General features: G+C 42.0%; 3 protein-coding genes across 4 annotated transcripts; all 3 read right to left on the bottom strand.

Annotated features, from left to right (window-relative positions):
- Window positions 1-2,808: 2,808 nt before the first annotated feature.
- LOC115744753 lies at window positions 2,809-6,654 on the bottom strand. The gene is made up of 8 exons (XM_030680078.2): window positions 6,085-6,654; window positions 5,895-5,959; window positions 5,693-5,791; window positions 5,464-5,511; window positions 4,418-4,487; window positions 4,204-4,275; window positions 3,487-3,621; window positions 2,809-3,207 (listed from the first exon to the last, which is right to left on the bottom strand). The coding sequence occupies exons 1-8, from the start codon at window positions 6,271-6,273 to the stop codon at window positions 3,064-3,066; spliced, it is 822 nt and encodes a 273-aa protein (XP_030535938.1). The 5' UTR covers window positions 6,274-6,654; the 3' UTR covers window positions 2,809-3,063.
- A 1,054-nt stretch (window positions 6,655-7,708) lies between these two features.
- On the bottom strand, window positions 7,709-11,922 carry LOC115744752 (O-fucosyltransferase 36-like). Its single transcript, XM_030680077.2, has 3 exons — window positions 10,324-11,922; window positions 9,129-9,378; window positions 7,709-8,052 (listed from the first exon to the last, which is right to left on the bottom strand). The coding sequence occupies exons 1-3, from the start codon at window positions 11,640-11,642 to the stop codon at window positions 7,876-7,878; spliced, it is 1,746 nt and encodes a 581-aa protein (XP_030535937.1). The 5' UTR covers window positions 11,643-11,922; the 3' UTR covers window positions 7,709-7,875.
- Window positions 11,923-13,367: 1,445 nt separating this feature from the next.
- Window positions 13,368-17,910, bottom strand: LOC115744780. Of its 2 annotated transcripts, none has more exons than XM_030680120.2 (7): window positions 17,621-17,910; window positions 16,826-17,239; window positions 16,690-16,742; window positions 16,409-16,446; window positions 15,952-16,270; window positions 14,686-15,008; window positions 13,368-14,351 (listed from the first exon to the last, which is right to left on the bottom strand). In XM_030680120.2, exons 1-7 carry the CDS (start codon window positions 17,694-17,696, stop codon window positions 13,751-13,753), a joined length of 1,824 nt encoding a protein of 607 aa, XP_030535980.1. In that variant the 5' UTR covers window positions 17,697-17,910; the 3' UTR covers window positions 13,368-13,750. The 2 variants fall into 2 exon arrangements, with proteins under 2 accessions (XP_030535980.1, XP_048140189.1); XM_048284232.1 differs by lacking the exon at window positions 17,621-17,910 and having other exon boundaries at window positions 16,826-16,979; window positions 17,171-17,239.
- Window positions 17,911-20,098: the final 2,188 nt, after the last annotated feature.

Below are 20,098 nucleotides of genomic sequence, written 5' to 3'. Positions count from 1 at the left end.
TAAAGCCTACCCAATCTAGAACTGATCACCCATAGAGGGCACCTATGGTGGTAAACCTGGTGTGCTGAAGCTACTAGTTTTGGGTCATCATGATATTGCCTTCACCAAGATTGATCAGTGCATGTCATCTCACTTCGTGTATCTCACTCTCGAGCGCTGTGATTTCAATTTGCATGATTTGATCCTTGCATTCTCACCCGCTTCGAATTTCTCCGTAGACCCTGATGATGCATCCATGGTTGAATACAGAAACCGATTGGAATCTCTAAAGTTAGGATGCAGGATGTTAACTTGTGGATTGACGGTGGTCATCCTTCACCCCTATTGCTGAAGTTGATGAGGCAATTCTTTAGACGTGAAATAACGGCACTTCAATAGTCAAACTGTCATTGTATTTGTAGTAAGCTTGCTTACATATGCCTAAATCACTTGAAAGCGTCTCAAACAAGATCACTACACCAAGCTCTTAGTTGTCTACCCCATGGAAACCAATCAGGCTTTATCAATTATGGTTTCCCATTTTGGTAGAATCGGTATATCTTGTCTCATTTTGATTCATGGACGCTGCTGAATCCTCATGCACATGGTGATGTGATTGATACGTCCTATAGCGTTCCTTAATTTCCCATAGGATATAGGATATGGCTCAGTATATAACTTTGTTTCTCATGATTTATCGGTTTAACTCATAATGTCTACTCTACAGGAAAGTGGTATCGGCAATCAATCATTTGCACAACTTGGAAATAATCCATGGGAACTTAAAGCCTCACAATATCCTGATCACTGGAGAACCTTTAGTTGTTAAGCTATATGATATTGGCATTAGTAAACGGGCTCGTGGAGATGAACGTTTCTCAAGATATCATGCTACCAGGAAGAGCTTAGACCAATCGCTTGAAAGTTATCTTATGTAGAAAGTTGCTCTATATTGCCACTCCAAGTGATGATGGATGTCTGTGTTGCAGGTTTTGGGATGTGAAGCATACGCACAACTTCCTAAGGAGGCATACGCCACGGATATGTTCAATAGTCGTCGATTCCCGACAAATGGTAGAAGAATGAGACCTATTCTGAGACATACAGTGCATTACGGATGGATGATCATTACACTTCAACCGAAAAAAGGAATTGTCCTCGTTGGAATCCATGCCGGAAGTTCATGATCTAGTTTCCCATTTGTTGAACCCGCTTCTTGAATTGAGGTAAGATTGATGTCATCTTATTGCATCACTAACACCATTTTTGAATTTCATGAGCATTAAAGGTTGCCTGGAATTTGGTGGACTTGGATTAAATATCTATCCCGCTAAGTGAGGCTTTTACTTGATTGCGAAAAATGTGCAGATCCCATTCATTTCATTTGGCACTTTAGAGTGGAAGCCGGGAAAAAGGTTAGACCATGTGATAGCCTAAATGCCTTTTGACTTATTAGGTTTATGTGTTTGTTACGTGCACACCAACGTATAAACTTTAATCATTCCTTGCGCACTACTTGGAGGATTCTTGCTATAGACACGTCGAAGATGATTTCGTTTGAAGAACCGAGGATCCAATTTAGTTAATTGCTTTTAATTATTGGCAGGCCGAAGGCATCGGAAGTGCTTCATTATCCACTTTTTCGAAGTTCGGAGATGAGACCGTCTCGGCGACGCCGGCGATAGAGTGGTACGGGGAAGCTGATAGCGCACCCGATTCAGATGTTCTGGAAGCATTGGAGAAGACTGCATCACTGGTTTTGGATGAGAATTGACTTTAGCCGTCTCTGTGAGACTTCTTGCACGTCCCGGTGGTCAGCCCTTGTAGAGATTTTCATCAACAAAAAGAACTTTTTGGCCCCATTTGTAGTTTAGCCTACAAAATGTGAAGTATTAATGGAATTTTTTCGGCCTATGGGGTATAATTGAGAAATTGGCATGGCATATAGCCGAATTCCGTTAGCCAAATTAGATAGAGTTAAAGAAATGACTTGATTGCATCAACTTGACAAGTTTAAAAATTTGATTGCATTTTTTAAAAATATCATGACTTAATTGCATTTTCACGATAAGTTTTAGGACATCCTTCGCATTTATCACCATATCTTAATAATACGTTAATGACGGTTATGATCGAGTAGAAGGATGGCCATGTCATTTTCGCTATTGAAGTCGGGGTGTGACGATTCTAATTTCAAACAAATAACCTTCCAAGAGGAAGAGAAGGTGTAAATTTAGAAAGAGCAGAGGAAAGTCATGAAAACCAGGACAAAGCATGTTTGGTCCGGGGAACGAAGGCAAGCCCAGTAACATTCGAAGCAACAATGAGGGCGATCGTAATTTGGCATAGTCAATACAAAGTGGTGGATAGCGAGGTTTATGGAATGAAACAACTCGAAGCATGAGTCTAGCGTACTAATACGTTAAGATTAACATCATGAAAAATTCTAAATTGGTATACATGTGACAAATTTATCTCAAACTATTTTTTTACCACCAAAGATCCTAAACCGGTACATCTTTGATAAATTTACCTCAAATTGATATACTTATGACAAATTTATTCTCTGTTAGTTTTTGTTAAATTTTATAGTCGCGTTACTGAGTTAGATGACACATGACAATTGCCGGATGTACAAGTTAAGAATTTTTTTTACAAGTGTACCGGTTTGAAGTTTTTTATGATAAAAAAATAATTCGAGATAAATTTATCGCAGATGTATTAGTTTAGAATTTTTTGTAATATTAACCCTAAAAAAAAACGTAAATACATTTTGAATGCAATTAAATTTTTTTTTTATCGACAAAAACACGGGACGCTGGCACTTGCTCGAATCTTGCGGCTTTGGAATCTCGGCTACGGAGGTCCGATCATAACACAGAAACGCTGTGCAAAAAGTCAACACAAAGAAGGAGCCCCCCCAGACGCGAACTTTAGCAATATGAGTTACGCGGGGAGAGGGACACAGTGCTAATCTAGCAGAACAACCTTTGAACAATGAGAATGCTTCTTTCTTTTTTTTCCCTTTTCCCCTTTTTTCTCCATTCAGGGAGGACCAGGTTCAAAAGTGAAACATGATGCAGTTTACATCGAGTCTCTGTACTTCAAAACATCGTTCGTGTTCAACTTGTAAGTTTTGCAGATGCTTGTAATCACGGCTTCGGTCAGGCCGTCCTGCTCTTTGCCACGGCTCGTTAGTTCTTCGAGTTGCTCGGATGGCAGCAACACCTACGACAACATGAAAAGAAACAAATGGCTTGTGATGATTCTGCATGTATTATTGCTGTAACAAGTCTTCCACACAACTTGCAAGTGACACCATCTTGAAGGAAGGGAAAAAAGGAATCCTCTTTTACATCGAGTCAAAACTCGTTTTGAGTGAAATGGAGGGGGAAAAAGGCACCCCTCGTGTAGGAAGAAGACACAAGTACCAGATATCACACATAATGCTACCCATCAGGTGCTTATCTGAGGAATCATGTCCAGTGAATGGGTATTTGAACTTACCCATAGAGATCCTACTGCATTGTGGGCTCCATCCTTGGACTCACCGCCCTCAGGGTCTTCACCACCAGCAATTGGGGAAGGCGAAGTCTGAGCAACCGAGGAATCCGACACTAGCTCTAGGAGTTTCTCACTTCCCTATTGTTAATCAACAGCCAAAATGGAAAAATATATCAACATACCAAGGAAACAGATGGGTTTTGACACCTACATACTAAGAAAAATAATTTACCATAGATGAATCAATCCCAAGAACGAAAGCGCGGTTGTCTAACAACCGCTAAGCAAATCATAAGCAAGATATGAGTCAATCCCAAGAATGAAAGCACGGTTGTCTATCAACCGCTAAGCAAACCATAAGCAAGATATGAGAGCAATCGACTTATTCCCCCTCAGAAAAACTACAACTATGCTTTATAAAAAAAATTAGTTGCATTGGCGACAGTAAAATTGCAAAGGTAGCTTGATCTGGGATAGCATGTGGCAAGTGACAACCAATTGGGCGATTACAGCATAAGAAGCTGAAGATTAAAGAATGGAAGAACAGAGGAATCATGGCAGGATGTTATATATATTGCGAACAAGGACTATCAATCCTGTAACGCTTCTAGATAAGATCTAAAAACCATCAAATCCCAAAAAGAGAGAACCAAATACTTATCGTTTAATTAATCCTACAGAAGTACAACATTCAGTGAACAAAATGCAATAAGACTATACCTGGAGAGATCGCCAATGTGAGTAAGTGCGAAACAGAACCCAAAAGAAAGGGATGTTAGGCAGAGGTAAGACCTAAAAGTAAGGAAGTGTAAGAACTCAGAATAAATTGCCTTAAGATTAAAGAAATAACAGAGTGATTATACTCAGTCAACACCAAATTTGTTGTGCCCGAATAAACACCAATGAAGATAATATGCCACAACTTAATACTTACAGAAAGAGCAGTTGTTAGAGGCAGCAAAGCAGCAGAGCTGTAGAAGCACTTTCTGTGGATAATGGATCCCCTGTTCATGGAAAAGAAGAACTCAGACGATTTTCTCTGAACATGAGCAAGTGGAATATATCCGATATAATATATAGATGCATTCAGGTTCCTGAGAAAGGAAAGGATAAATTCCAGTAATGAAAGTTCTTGCCATCTTATCTCGGCAAGAGAGGACAAGTAGAGTGAACCATGTCCATGGTAAACATGCGAGTTTAGAAGTAGACACAAGCGGCTAGGAATCTTAGGATCAAGTAATGCAAATGATGCGTCCTGTTAGATGTAACAAACCGATAACACATCGATTGAGATGCAAATATATCGCCTTCCACAAATGACGTTCTCACACCGGAATAACTTGCCTACATCTAATCTAAACTAGAAGGTACACCAGTATGCTTTCAGGCAATTACCTTCTCACACCCATCTCAACAAATGGATCTCTACGGGAAGGTATAACAGTATGCATTCAGATCTTAACAACATCATCATACCAAAAAACACTGCTCCAACGAAATGCACTCGTTATTAGTTAATTGGAACTAAAAAATGCCTATAAGAAAAACAGAAAACTGTATTGATGACAATAAGGCTATCAAGTTTCATCTATTTTTCTGTCTGGAACATTGATTGGCCTTGTTTAAAAATGAACGAGAAATATCGCCAATGGCAAAGATACAACCCATCAAGCTTAAAAGCCTCCAAGTAAAACTTCACATAGATCTGGTGCTACTAACCAGAAGAAATGAATGATGACTCAAATCTAGACTTTAGAAGGCAATTATAAAAGGAGCTTTCTTATAGCAAATACACATCCAATCACACAAGAACGTACGAGCACTAGCTAGAAACAGAAATAAAATGTGCACAAATATAGCACCATCAACCTAGGCCAATAATCTGAAGTTACCAGCAAATAATTTGATCAAATAGGCTACGATGAAAATATTCCAATATCATAGTACAAATGAGAAAAGTAGGAAGGAAGAAACTATTACCGCTTGGCAATATGTCGCAACCTTCTGCGCACAAGACGTGTGTTTAAACTGCAGCAAGACAAGGTCTATAAGCATTAATTCCACAGACCGAATAAGCAACATACAATACCTTTTCAATTGTTTCTTTCTAAAACTTATAAACACTCCACTAACATCACCATTTCAGACGAGATGATGAATGGTAAGGGATGTTGATTGATTGCAAGGTAAAGAGAAAGAAAGGGCCAACCTTGAAGGGTAGATGACTTCGACTGAAGAAACCTCCTTCGAAATGGATTTAAGGAACATTTCCGAGGGCTTTACCCGCGCCAATAGCTTCAATCCTAACCTACATTAGCATCCATCCGAATTCACTCAACAACGTAGCGACTTCCAAAATCCCACAGGCTGATAGCGACGAAAGACAATAAAGTCCTGTTCTATGGACTTACCCGTGCATTTTACTCTTGAGAGACCCCTCAGGCGCCTTCTCCAAACCCATCCAAGCTCTGTTCATCTACATAAACCAAGGAAAACCCAAGAATGAATGGCAAATGCACCCCCTCACAGCCCATCATCGCTCTACAAACTTCAAACACACCCGCAAATGAGCAACGGGGATTAAAACGGCGACAAGAAAACCTTGTCGGAGGCGTAATCGATGCACAGCTCGAGTTTGGAGGCGTTCCCATTAGACGATATCTTGTTGTAGAGCTCTTTGAGGGTGGACGGAATCGGCGAGGAGGCAGAGTCGAGAGCAGAGCGATCGATCGACCTGCCAAAGCACCAGTTCCTACCTCTTACCGGGAACACGACCAATCTCGCTCTCATGTTTCGGATTCTCCAATCTCCCACAACACCCACCAGACCAAACCGGCTCACCGCGCGGTAACGAATGCGAGAATCGAAGGAACGACACCCGAAGAGGACCGGTGCATTCAAAGCGAAGCAGAACCGATCGGGGAGTCAATGAAGGGACGGCGAGTGGGGGAATCCCCGGTATATTCGGGTTCTGTAGAGGCAGTTCAACCGAAGAAGAATCGAAATGGGGTTCTTGTCTGAGGAACTGAGTCGAGCGGAGCGAGGTAGCAGGTGGAGCGAGTGCGGCGCGAGATTTGAAGCTCGCTTGCTTTCGCTTTATACCCTGAAAAATACGAAGACTCCCTCGTCTCGTCTGTGTAGAGAGAAAGAGAGAGAGTGTGTTTGGATAATGCAGAAGGTAACTTCGCGGTGCCTACGTACAAAAGTTTGCACCTTTAAAAATATGAAGGCTGCTTGTCTCGTCTATGTATATGGAGTGAGATATTTTGGTAATGGAAGGTAACTTCCAGGTGCCAACATGATTTTTTTTTCCTTTTTTTTTCAAAACATGGATTTTAGCTTTTCCATGAAATTTAAAGTATCATCCAAAATTTAAAAATGAAGAAAGAAGATTGTGCGAACCAATTTGTATATGTTACACGAGTTTTTGAAAATTAGATTCATTTTCTTTTGCAAAAAAATGAATGATTTGAAAAATATTTTACTAAAAAAGCTAACTTATATCGCTTAAAGTAATTAGCCAATGAAAAAAAAAATTCATTATGAGCGATAATTTAATTTTTTCTCGAGCAATGAAAACATTATTCGCCAATTCATTTTTATAAATTGTATGAGCTTTCAATTTTAGGAAAATATTTTTCAGACTATTCATTTTTTGCGAAACAAACGAAGTATTAATGCTAAAAAAAAAAGTCATATACGGCGGGGGCTGTAAAATTTAAATGAAAATACAAGATAAAAAGTTTATCAATGCGTGACTTGGGAGCTTAAAATAGATTCAGCTCACCACGGGAGTCGCCCTCAAGTTACACGTCATCTGCAATTATCTTTTTCTCACTACTTTATTTTTGGCTGCATTAACATATTTAATTAATGAGATTATAATCACTTACAACAGTGGCCGATTTTCGTTTTTTACTAGATTAGTGGAATGGGGCCAACTCAGGGGATACTTGGGATTCAAGGAAAAGTCAAATAGAGACAGAACAAAGTCTAATGACCCAACCCAAAGTCCCAAGTGAAAATGCGCCATTACCATCGACCGCAGCAAAGAACTATACGACACTTCCATGCTGGCCGACATAGCGGGATCAGCTACTGAGAACTCAGTCCACCATCACCAGTCCAAAACACTACGAGCTACATGTGTTTTTTGTTCTAAAGAACTGGTGGAAGGAACGACTTCAAAAGATTGTTGCTTTCAGGATAAGAGAATGATCAGAGATGGCCAAGTGAGAAGAGAATCGTATAAATCGAAAACTATGCACATATACAAAGATGCTATAGTACATTAAGGTGTGTGTCGATGGAGGGGACACGCATTGAGTTTCGAGGGACATCGGCACGGGCAGAGACCTCGTCTTAATAACTAACTGGCACATGAGGTCCATCTCATTCATTGCCTGCTATAAAGTTCGGCTCTTCACCTTGGCACAAGTACTCATCGCAGACAGAGGCTGATCCCCAGTCCTTCCGGAGCCGCAATATGTCCTCCGTAAATGTCGATCCAGAAGCTCCAATGAACACGCTCGACATTGCACAAATCGTCTTGTCTAGCATGGCTTCCACCTTCAGTTAAAGACATGATGTGTAAGATTTCACCAAGAGCTGATATAATTCCGCCGAGTAAATGATAAGGGTTATCGGATGATCTCATGCATTAACTACTTAAACAACTCAACCTTGCCTGGTTTCTGCTCATACTACAACAAACCACGTAAATTCAAGAGGCGCTCATTCTATTCAGGCTCAAAGAGCATCATCACAAAACTTAGGCTATAGGGGTTATGCATGAGAAGGAACTACAACACATCCACATAAATGGACTGCATAGGAAAGCCTTTGAGCTCCTAATAGAGAGCTACTCCTGTCTAAAAATCAAACTGGAGAAAAACACAAAAATACCAGTGTAAACTTCATCATTTTGAAAATCACGATGCTCTTTAGAGACCATCATGCAGTAAAAGTATAAGGACATAAGGGTTCTTCACCAAATTACTTACTATTATTCTTTGAAACTGTTAAGTGTAAAAAATAAGATTGATAAATTACAGACATCCAGATTCCATCAATGCTGGGGCCATTTAGTGTGTTGCATTATATTGAACCACAGAAAGCCAATAACTAGCTTTTTTAAACTACTATCCTGGATGGTAATAACTGTATCTCAGCACCCATACAAAGAGCTTTTATACTCATTGTAGCTGACAACGTGCTCTCATTGAATGGGCTAGGAGACAGGAGGACCTCATACTGCCCTATACCTCTCTCTCCACAGGAATCAGCACATATTACGAGTCATGAATGCCTCGAGGGCATGGAACCATTAAACTTGCCAGTTGTGATCGACAAATTAACAGAGTAGCTATTTAAAAGCTTACGTGATCATTATGCCATGGGAAGCCAAAACTACAACTTAAATGGCCTATAACATGCAACACCAAGATCATTGAAGGAAAAAAACCATGCAACACTAATAGGTTGATAGCAAATTCCTCATTTTTTGTAGAAATTCTAAAAGTGAATAATTGACAAACAATATTACCAGCTCAATCTAACAAATGCTTGATGTGATAATCTCCTATGCAGGTGTATCAAAAAGCAAGTGGAAGGAGAAAAACAAAACGAAAAGAAACCACACTAACCTGCGCGTCATCCTGGAGGCCATGCCTATACAGCAGAGCATCCCATTTTTCCGCCGAATTACTAGCAGGGCGTTTAACAAGGGGAACAACTCTCCCATTCACCACAATCAGTGACTGCAGCATGCCAGTTTCACTCTCTGCTGCATCCGTGGAAAGATAAATTACAGGTGTATTGGCTCTTCCAACCACCCGACTGATGCAATCAGCGGCTTGAGGAATAGGGTAAAAGCAACTTGGCTTCTTAGCATTGCTACCAGAATAAGCAGAGATCAATTAGATCTTCAGTGACAATTAGTTAACTAGTGGACTAGTAGAGACTTTTTGTCAGAAAAACAACTGGCAATTGCACCAATGAAATGAATCAGCACTAATGTCTTGACACAATCATCCAGAACAATTCTACAATCCTGACCAATAAAGCTGGTAATTTGTCTGAAGTCCAACAAAATTAGGGTCATGTCATTCAAACTGGAACTTTCTCCATCGGGCTTATCATATTTATGTACATTTACATTGGAAAAAGGAAAAGAAAAGGCCTCCCCCAACAGCTAGAGCATATGGTTTAGATAGAAAGAAACATTCATCAAAATATCTCCTCAAACATTTTTATTTGCAACTTGTATTGGCTATCAAAATATGCCCAAGTGATATCATCATTCTGAATTTGTGAGTGACAATATCCACATTTTCTACAAGTTCAACCTACTTGATGAAACTGTAAAGGTGCACTTTAATACTTGAATTACTTCAATATTCTCCCTCAAGAATTCGTTGGCATGGCACAAGTCCCGACATAAAAAATATATTTCAAACAAAGAGGCCAATAATGAACTGGAAATCTGGACATAGGTCATCCTACTTGAAGGCTGTGTATGGAGCAGTTTAACATTTGAATTACTTCAACATTACTGAAAGTGAGGGAGATTTAAAGAACTTAATAATCCAAGAGGTACATGTTGCTAGCATTCTTAACATAACAGTACATGCAAGTCGCATTAATCCGTTGCACCCGGACAAAGACCATGCTTAACCTACACTAAAGAGAGTTGAAAGCAAACCAACAGCAAGTCCAGTCCTACGACTAAGTCATTCATGTTATAAAAATGATCGGTTTCTTTGCGAACAAATCTATAACAGCAAGTCTATCTGCGTCTAACGATTAGGTATGATATTCTAGATGGAATAAGTAACGCACCAGAACTTCAAAAAACCATGTCGCCGAAAATGAAGAGCAATATAATCCTTTCCCAAGAATGTCTGGATAAAACGTTCCGCTGTAAGCATAATCAGACGACTCGGTTCGATCAAAGTCTTGCATTTGTGAGCAAGCGGACCGCCAGGTTGCATCACCCATTCCCGCTCCACGTCCGCAAAAAATACATCTCCGATTGCAATAACATCATCATTGGATGCAAACTTTGCCTGGATGTCTTGGACTGTCCTCTTATTTGGCCTCTTCACATCTTCCACCCAGGGGGACTCGAGCTTGCCCATTGATAGCCCCAGATTTTTCAATTTCTTTACATGTTCATCATCAACATAACAATGTTGCGGCAAAGAGAAATAACAAATGAACCTATCGATATGCAAGTGCTTCTTTCTAATCTCGGAAAACTCCTCAAATGAAATGACAACCTTCCGACCCAAGCATTGATTTATATGATCAACATCCAGCACCCTATGGTACCGAAAATCGACCCTAGAGCTTGGGATAACCAAAACCCGGTTAAGTACAGCAGCGAAGAACATATGCTTCTCTAAGCAAATCAAATGGTTGGACATTTGACCCGATAGACAAATCGCAAGCAGAAATTTATTGGATTTCGGATTCCACTCACTAGTTCTCCTCTCTGAAAACCTCTGATCCACCTTTTTACACCGATCAAAACCATATTCACCAAAATTTGCAAGCCCTACATCGCCAGCACCTTCCACGGACAAGTTACCAGACTGATGGGGCAATAACAATACATCCTGAATCTCTTTATTCCACGAAATTTGCTTTAGCACAGCGGACTTAAAATCATCAAACGACGCGGACGACGACGCCAAGGACTGATGCCCCTTGTTGATCTCACTCGAATTCGAGCCACTCAGACTACTATTCTGGTCAGCTCCTGAATCTCGAAAAGTCTGATTCCACAAAGTCAGAAGCCCTAGCTGTTGTTGCTTCAGCAAATACAGAGCTCGCAACTCGGACTCCCTCATGCGATCACCGAACGAATCGGCCTTAATCGACGAAAGATTATACGAGAACAAGCTCCGGAGGTCGGCGGTGAAGTACAGGACGACAATGAAGATAGGGAGGACGACGGCGACGAGGTACCTCTTGTTGAACGCGACCTTCGCCAGCTTCGACCGGCGGTCGCCGCCGATGCGAGTCTCGAAGTCCTCGACGTCGAAGGAGGCCGCTCGATGCTCCGCGGGCGATACTGGCTTGGTGTCGTTCTGGTGGATTAGGTTCCGATGGTCGTCCTCTTCGTCGGAGGAGAAAGAGGCGGCGTCCCGCGCCATCCGGCGCAACCTCGCTGGCCTGCAAAAGAGTCAGCGAACGGGGATGGCGATTGCGGAGCAATGTTCCGTCGCTGATTCCAACAAAGCGGCCGAATGTGGAGCTCGGTAGCGCGATGCAGGTAGCGTCGATTGATACAATGCTGCGTCAAGCTCGATATCAGATCTATGAAGAAGAAGAAGAAGAAGAAGAAGAAGAAGATCCTCGGCGAGAGAGTGATGATTTTGGGTGAAGAAGAGGAAGAAGGTGTCGGTGGCTGAAAGGGACAACGAAACGGCCCGTGACAAGGAAGGAAGGGACCAAATCGAGAATATGAATTGTATGGGGCCTTAGTCCGTACATCTTCACTTTTGGGCCTCAAATTCCAGATTAGCCATAAATACATAAATGGTCCGATCAACATGTAATGTCGTTTTCGAATTTTTTTTTATGTTATTCATTTTTTTTTTTTGGTAAGGATATGTTATTCATTTTGATCTCTAAATTATTCATAAATGCTCTATCTAATCTATAAATATATAAAAGCATTCATAAATCTGTCAATATGTTTGAATGGATCAAAAAAGATTTATACATAATGACGTTATATAATCATTTCAAATTTGGATATAGTAATCCACATCACCAAGTAACGATGAACAAAAGGATGGATACGTTGACTCACTATTTTTAGTTGCATATTTGACCATAGCTCAGGAATCAATTCTATCATTTTTTCTGAAGATTATAAGGAAAAAGAAAAAATAAATAAATAAATGAAATTAATTATGTCATAAAATTACGATTCTTTTATTATAATCCAAGACATGGGTGGTAAGATCGGTCTACCTGAAGCCTTACCAAACATCGTGCAAGTCCCATAAAACACGTACATAGGACACGGTCGCGCGCAGCACACTGTGGAAGGCAGGTGATAGAAAACTCTTGAAGAACGGAGTAGTTTCGGGGACTTCAACACGTAGCTTCCATGCAAAGCCTCACTCACTGGTCGCTTCATCGCCCATCTATTTATATTCCTATTCTATGTACATCCTCAATCCAGAGCCCAGAGAGAAATAGTAAGTATGCAGGCAAGAAGGCTCATTGGAAAGCCATGGACGTGGGCATCCCCCATACCGCCTCTCCCGACGCCGAGCCGCCTCAACCGCCGGCTCATGGCGCTCAAGCCACCAACTCGAGCTGCGGTCCACGGGGTGAAGCTCCCTGTCCCCGACATTCTCGACGTATGTTTCATCTTCCCCCACCGCGCCCCCCCAATATTCATGTTCGTTTTAGCGCCACAAAAATTTTACAAGATCAATATGTTAATTGGGCCTATCTCTGTCACTCCAGTGTTGTCGACGTTCATGCTTTCAAAAGTAGAAATTAATGATTTGAGGGGTCATTGATTTGCAGGAGGAGGAAACTGAGAAGGAGATTGAGAAAGGGAAGAGAGAGAAGGAAGAGAAGAGGAAACAACTGGAGGAGGCCGTGGACTCCAAAGTCAACAGTTCTCAAGTGCCTCTGCCTCCTGTCAAGTGACTCCAACGTTGGGAACTGTAAATCAGACATTCTTGGTTGGTCTGAGGAGAGCTGTCTTGCAGTTTTCTGGTTTATCTGCTTCTTTTCAGTTTGGATGTGGCTCCGTGTACATTAATAAATGAAGAAAAAAACCAATAAACATGCTCACTGTCCATGTCAGGATCCTGGGTAGCCCTCACATTTGAAGTTCTGGCACTTCCAAGGATGATCAAGTCTACTGACTAATAGTCTATCAAAGAAACATATAAGACAAATTGCAAATGTATAGCTAGTAGATACAGCTCAATCTAAGATACCCTTTTGGCCATCACCTCAATCCAAGATTGCTCCTACAGGAATAGTAATATCTCGAACAAAAGAGACCCTTCTACAATCGTATCTCGAATAGTATCGATCTGTTGTTCCTCGCCTCTGCGCCTTGCCTCGATTCATTTATAGTCCCGAGTTTGAGAACCGGCCTCTAGCTCACAGTTGTGATCAACTTCACATGGTACATGTAACTACAACGTCCTCAGTGCTTACCAGAATCAATCACCTACATACTCCCTTCACTTTATCGGCAGGTTTTACTTCATTAGGGACCAAAAAATCAGTCATCCACTTCCACGAGCCTACCACGTACCCATTTCTTTGTCGCTGCGATGGGGTTAGAGCTTGTTTCGCTTCCCATTGGTTGAACATGAGTTTTGGTTCCGTTTGGTAAAGATCTGCTGTTGCCTTTTACAAGGCCATTTGATTCCAGTATGTCATGTCGCTCCCCCGAATCGCCCATCCGACCTTCCACTTCCATTGGACCTTCCCAATCGAGTGGAACGAAACCCAAGTCGACAGGGTTAAGTTCACCTTCTTCATCCAGCATATCTGGCAAGCTGAATCCTCCGAAATCGAAGTCCACATCACTGTTCTCCCATGTCTTCACTTGGCTTCCATTGACTTTCCTCTGGTTCTGTCGATTCCAGGAGACTGTACCTGTTTCCTCCTCGATATGATTGGTCAGATCTGGTATGGCGGCTGAAGGGTATGACCCATTGTCAGTGGAAGGGATAGATCCTGTTCCTATCGACTCGATCAAGTGAATGGCTTCAGCTATAAGCTTTCTGGTTTCTGCAAGGGAAGCTCTAGCAATGGGACTCTTCACCGCAGCAACCTCCAATGCTTTGGCTGCCCTTTCAGCTTCGGCAATCAATAGCCTGGGTCCATTTTGCCAAAAGGAGATTCAAAACATCAAAACAGACATTCTGAAACTTTTGGAGAAGCTTTAGAACAAGAACAGTGGAACGGAATGTAGATGTTCTGTTTGAAATGTGATGCTTTAGAATAGTATTGCTACTGCAGTAGCCAAACCTCAGCTATGAAATACTTGAACCAAGAAGGAAGGATACATCTTCTAAAGTCCATTTTTAGAAACCTCACATCAATGACCGCTAGACTTATTAAGTTAGTTATGGTAGATTCTCTCACGTGTCCAGAGGGCTCCAAGGTGTTCCGCTTATAAGTTTAATCATGATAAACAAGTGAACAAACCTTGCCCGTTCTATGGCTTCTGCCTTGTTTGTTTCTTGAGCCGTTCTGCGTGCCCTGATACTCTTTATCATCTCCAACTTAGAACTTGCCAAAGGATCCTTAAAGAGAGGAGTTTTCCTTCTCTTCAGCCTCAGTTTTTGGATTTGGCTCTGAGGATCTTGTCTGGGAGTGTTGTCCATGGCATTGGATTTTCTCTGAGCTGGGTTCCTTTTGTTTGGTCGTGTACTGCCGGTGCCGGCTGGCCTTTTCCTTGGCTTTCTTTCAACTCCAACTGGTGTTCCATAATACTTGGCCAGGCCAGAACAGACTCGTTCACGGTATTCCTGTTTGGGAAAGTTAAACAATTTTCAGTAAAATAAAAGTGGAAACTCATAGTGAGCGTGAATACTAATGGTTCACCGAGAACAGACATTTGTAATATAGAAAATTTTAGAACAGTGATGAGAAAGTTTAATATAAGGGAAGGGTGAAAAGCAATCTATTATATTCCATTCAACTCCAAGAAGCTGAGGTTTACACAATTTCCTAGCCACCTAAGGAAACAAACATAAAAAGCTTTTAGCCAACACATTGCATAAATGAGGACACGTGGCTGCATGACAATTGACCCATAGTAGAACTGATGGACTAACTGGGAGCCTGCAATTGAACTCAGGGCAACCGTGAGAAAAATCAGAACCAAATTGGTTGCGTAATGCATTCGCTCTTCAAGATTAGCATCAAGAAGTACATGGGTAGAAACACAGAAGAACTTCAGCTAACATACAGAAGGTCAAGTGTGCATCATACTCCACGCTGGGATTATGGAAGAATATATAGTAAGATTACATATTCCAATAGATGGTCTGGAACACTGTATTAACATATGTTCCATAATAACTTGAGATATCTGAAGCTCCAATTCATTCATTTCAATCTAGTCTTGGAACAGAAGACTTATGTCAATCAAAATATATTCAGCAGACCTGTTCTTCAACCCGATAGTATTATATTAATTCTCCCTCATCCTCAAGATTATTGGTCTTTCCTTCTTTCACCATTTCATAAACCTTGATTCTGTTTCTTAGAAAGTGATCTTATCTTTTTATTTGCTAATAGATACGATTGAGAAGGTGAACTTGTATATAGAAGATATGTGGACATATACACAAAAGTGAAGTTTGCTCATCCATCTATTAACAGAATCAAACGATTAACGGACATACAGAAAAGAAAATTAAGAATCTAAATGAACAAATTATAACGACATTTTAGTAAAGCCCTTACAGGATCTGCCCATTTTGCTGCAATTGCTTGTGCAATCTTTCTTCTTTGCTCTGGCGACTTTGGAGCTCTCTTGCTACCCTTTAGCCTAGGCATCTTTTTCCGCTGCTCAACGCTCTCCAACCACTCACGCTCAAGCTGTTCATTCAACATGTCATACGAATCCCACTGCAACGCCTCCTCACCCACATAACCGATTCTAGATGCTTCTGCAATCAAGTTCTGCCATTCATGATAGCATGTCTCCTGCACCATCAACTTTTCCCTGCGCCTTTGCCACCCCATTCGAACTCCAGCACCAATTTTCATTCTCGTTTTCTCACTGGAATTTCATTATAAAGAAAGAAGGAATTTTTTTTTAAGGATTTGAAGGCAAAGACACAAATATAAATTTGAAAGTGTAAAATACCAAGATCTTGTCAACATTGTACAAAAGCAGAAGAGAGTATGCATTACCAACCTCTGTGCATGTCCGAGGTTAATCAACTTCATCTTGACCTGCAAAGCCAGTTTTTGTATCTGAGACCACATGAATTTCATAAAATTGCAAACAAGTACTCCATCATTGGAGATAATAATTTCATGAGGCAGCCAAAGTTTACTTCCTTCCAAACTTTATTATCTGAGACTTTGCTTTACTCTTTAACATCCCAAACTGGCATGCATGGCAATCTAGATTCATCCATAATGTATGGCCATATTTCAACAAAGAAACATATAGTTATTCTTACATGACATCACCTTAGGATTCTGCATTGCTAGTCTTGTTCTCTCTCTGATTCGTTGCAGGGTTTCTGCACATGAATTATGGCACCTTCCCTGAGTGATATCAAGGGTAACACATAAACTAACCACTGGGATTCAGAGTTGAAGTTACCTGCACTGTGTTTCTTGCCTTTGTTCCATGGAGTGTTCCCCTTATTTGCCTTAGAAATTCTCATCCGCCTCAGCTTTTCTCTTTCGTCCAATTCCATTTCATCTTCCTCAGACGGCCCATGCCGGGCCCCTGAGGAACTCGAACCTGTAGCCACCTGTGAGCTTTCGCGAGATAAGCGCACATCTTCATTCAGAACCGAGCACATGCGCTCTAGGGTGGCAACTGCCTTAACCACAAACTTAGGTGGATGCTGCTCGACGTGAATCTTTTTAGGCGCGTTAGACAGTTTCCATGAGGCAAGCTTTTTATCATTCCCAAAAGTAAACGAACTAGAGAACAATCTACCGTGAACAAAGGCTTGAGCCCCAAGTGCACCCAGATGATTATGGAAGTTAGGCTGTGCAGTGACAATTTCTGTACACAAGGCACAACAAATTCAAAGACATTAATTGTATGTCATCATTAGAAGAAAGAAGAAAAGGAAGTAAACATTCACTGATTTTGGCCAGTGACAATTACTCAAGTCCAGCTCATTAAAATGTTGGACATTTTGGGGAACAAAAAGGAAGCAACTTCTTGAATTCACAGCCATCATTGCCAGCCAAAGTTGGCCGTGTGACACTTACATGCTAATTACATCATGTACTAGATTGTAATCTGAAGATCCCCGCTCAACAAAAGAAAATAACAGGGAATGCAGATAAGGCATTCAAGGTAAAGCAACGAGCCAAGCAGAGCTTTTGCACTAAAGAAGAAAACTAAAGGTTACCCATGAAAGTAGAGCGCAGAGGGTACCTAATAAAGGCATGGATGGGCGCTCATTCAGCCAAAAGCCACAACTCCGAGCAGTTTCAGACCTTCCAAACAGCATGGAAGGCTTGTTCTCTAAATTCTTCCACCTCTTACAGCAGAACACAGAGGTTACACATCTACAGGGCAAGAAGCGAGAGCGTACGACACGGAGAAGGAACGTCGGTGGAAGCAGAGATTGGAGGGAGGTGAAGAAGAGGGTGAAGATGGCGGTGAATGGTCGGAGAGGCCTTTGACAGCCACACAGCGAATGCCGATAATATGGTTTTGGAAACTTTTGTTTTCATTTAACTTTTCTTTTGCATTTTTTTACTCTCGGGTGGGGAGGGAGAGGCTCCGTCGGGAATTGGGTCGGATGAGCAATCACGGGGCTCCGACCCGGATAGAAATGAAATTGCATAGGCCCGGATTGGCCCGGCCACGCAATGCCCAAGCCCGATGGCGCTGTTAAGTTCTGACCCAAGTCGGCCCAGCTGAGAGAAATACGAAGCGCAATTCTTATTAAGAGTTTCGATTGGTAAATGCATCTCCTTTCCTCCTAATCCCTTATGCGTATGCGATTGTATCAAATGATAGAGGTAAATAAAAGATAATCAACGACACTTCCATCGAAAATTCTACTCTTTCTCCAACCAGCATCACTCTAACGACACGCATGTTTCATTAAAAATAAATGGTTTGGAATTATGTTTAGTCTACACCCAAACCAAAACCGTCAAAAGCATAACTCAAACCAAATCAGTCACTTTAATTTTTCATCGGTTGGTTCGGTCGCAAACTGTCACCACCAAACCGATTTCTAAATAAGAAATCGAGACATAATCAATACGAGACTTTAATCAAAAGAGGTGCTTATACAACGCTTATTAATAATAATAATAAAAATTAGAAAACATTCATAGCTTTGGCTGCACCAGTTCCATGCATAATGAATTATTAAAAAAAAAGATTATTTGACCAAAAAAAAAAGAACTATTTTAAAAAATTCGAAAGGCGGGGTCCGGGTCAAAAAAGACAAGTACGAACGACGCCGCCGGTCGGACTTGTTCCTCCACCAAAGATTCGCCACCGAGGCAGCTCGTATTCCTAACTCCTTCCCAATTTCTTCGATCCGGTCAAATCTTCCAACGACCCAGCATGTGCAGACCGCTCAATTCCATCACGCTGCGTGAATAAAAGCCACCTTCACCGAGAAAATCACGACCTCGAAGAACAGATTTTCCCGAGAAGATAAACCATGTTCGCCGACTCGATCCACGAAGCGGCTCGGCAGGCGTCGCTCTCAGTCTCCGACGCGGTTCTCCTCGCCTTCTCCGTCGCCACCGCCGCGCTCGCGTCCTTTTGCTGCTCGCTCAAGCTGTCGCTGCCCTGGACGACTCGCCGCCGCGGCGAGGAGAGCGGCCCCTGCGCCGCTGGCGGAATCTGCACGGTCTGCCTTGGGGAGGTCTCCTCGGACGGGAAGCTCCGGAAGCTTACGGAATGCGGCCACTGCTTCCACGCGGAGTGCATCGGCACGTGGCTGGGGTATCGCCGGACGTGCCCTCTCTGCCGGACGACGGTGAGCAGCCGCGGCGGCGGCGGGGAACTCCGGGCCTGCGCGGGTTGGCTGCTGCGGCTGTCGATGGCGAGCGCGTGTAAATGGATGGACAAGCACTTCGATACCAACCTCGCATTGGTGCTCTGCCGTGATTCCGAAACTCTTCTCTCCTGAGGATTCGATTGAAACTGGTTGATGATAGTGAAAAAAATTTCATTTTGTATAGAAAGGTAGGCATACAGTGTCTCTGTCTTCGCGTTGAATTTGATCACAACATTTTTTGTTCCCAAAACGACATCGGATCAAACCATATTCCTTCGTTCCTTCTACACGAGCTTGAATCGCGTGAGATGATCAGGTTCGACTTACAAACACTGTTCTCTTGTGAATGTATTTGATCAAGGACACAAGGTGCCCGCTGCTTTTTCCGAGACGAAAAAGAGTAGAGAAAATTTCCCGACCCAAGATTCGAGTACTTAGCGCTACGGTACCGAAGTTACCCATGCCGTACGCCCGACTAAATTTCGAACCACCTTCAACAGAAGAGTATCTGTACTAGAAATCGATACGGCTAGGTAAGTAGATAATACCCACCTATGAGCGCGAGACGACTTTCTTTAAGGAATTCAACAAAATAATAAGTTACCTAACCTTGAAAGAAGAGATGCTTCCTTACAAAATGATGAAATTGAACTCGGATTAACGTCGCGCGTCATTCCGTGGTAGGTAATTTGCCTGCTCAAAGTAGCTATACCTTATGGTCATCGTGGTCGATCTTCAATAACAAAGGAAGAAGAGACCACTTCATCAACTACTTCACTGGAGAAAAGTCTCCAAGAGACGCGAAGACTGTCACTGGCCGAGGCATCTCCATGTTTCCAGAGTATCGGACGGATCACGGGACATGTCGGGCCAGCCCCGGCCCA

The sequence above is a fragment of the Rhodamnia argentea genome, chromosome 8 (assembly GCF_020921035.1).
Source record: "Rhodamnia argentea isolate NSW1041297 chromosome 8, ASM2092103v1, whole genome shotgun sequence".
Taxonomy (NCBI): domain Eukaryota; kingdom Viridiplantae; phylum Streptophyta; class Magnoliopsida; order Myrtales; family Myrtaceae; genus Rhodamnia; species Rhodamnia argentea.
Note: the sequence above shows the minus strand (reverse complement) of the source record. Positions and strands in the feature narration are given on the sequence as shown.

Excerpts from the sequence above, each read along its gene's own strand:
- LOC115744752 (XM_030680077.2), bottom strand. The coding sequence starts at position 11,642 with ATGGCGCGGGACGCCGCCTCTTTCTCCTCCGACGAAGAGGACGACCAT. Across the intron at positions 9,379-10,323 it reads CATGGTTTTTTGAAGTTCTG|CAATGCTAAGAAGCCAAGTT; the intron begins GTGCGTTACTTA and ends TTATTCTGGTAG. Across the intron at positions 8,053-9,128 it reads GCCTCCAGGATGACGCGCAG|GTGGAAGCCATGCTAGACAA; the intron begins GTTAGTGTGGTT and ends CTTTAACTGAAG.
- LOC115744753 (XM_030680078.2), bottom strand. The coding sequence starts at position 6,273 with ATGAGAGCGAGATTGGTCGTGTTCCCGGTAAGAGGTAGGAACTGGTGC. Across the intron at positions 4,488-5,463 it reads TTGCGACATATTGCCAAGCG|GGGATCCATTATCCACAGAA; the intron begins GTAATAGTTTCT and ends TTCCATGAACAG. Across the intron at positions 3,622-4,203 it reads CACATTGGCGATCTCTCCAG|GGAAGTGAGAAACTCCTAGA; the intron begins GTATAGTCTTAT and ends GATTAACAATAG.
- LOC115744780 (XM_030680120.2), bottom strand. The coding sequence starts at position 17,696 with ATGCTGTTTGGAAGGTCTGAAACTGCTCGGAGTTGTGGCTTTTGGCTG. Across the intron at positions 16,447-16,689 it reads TAGCAATGCAGAATCCTAAG|GTCAAGATGAAGTTGATTAA; the intron begins GTGATGTCATGT and ends CTGGCTTTGCAG. Across the intron at positions 15,009-15,951 it reads CAGCAAAATGGGCAGATCCT|GAATACCGTGAACGAGTCTG; the intron begins GTAAGGGCTTTA and ends TTTCCCAAACAG.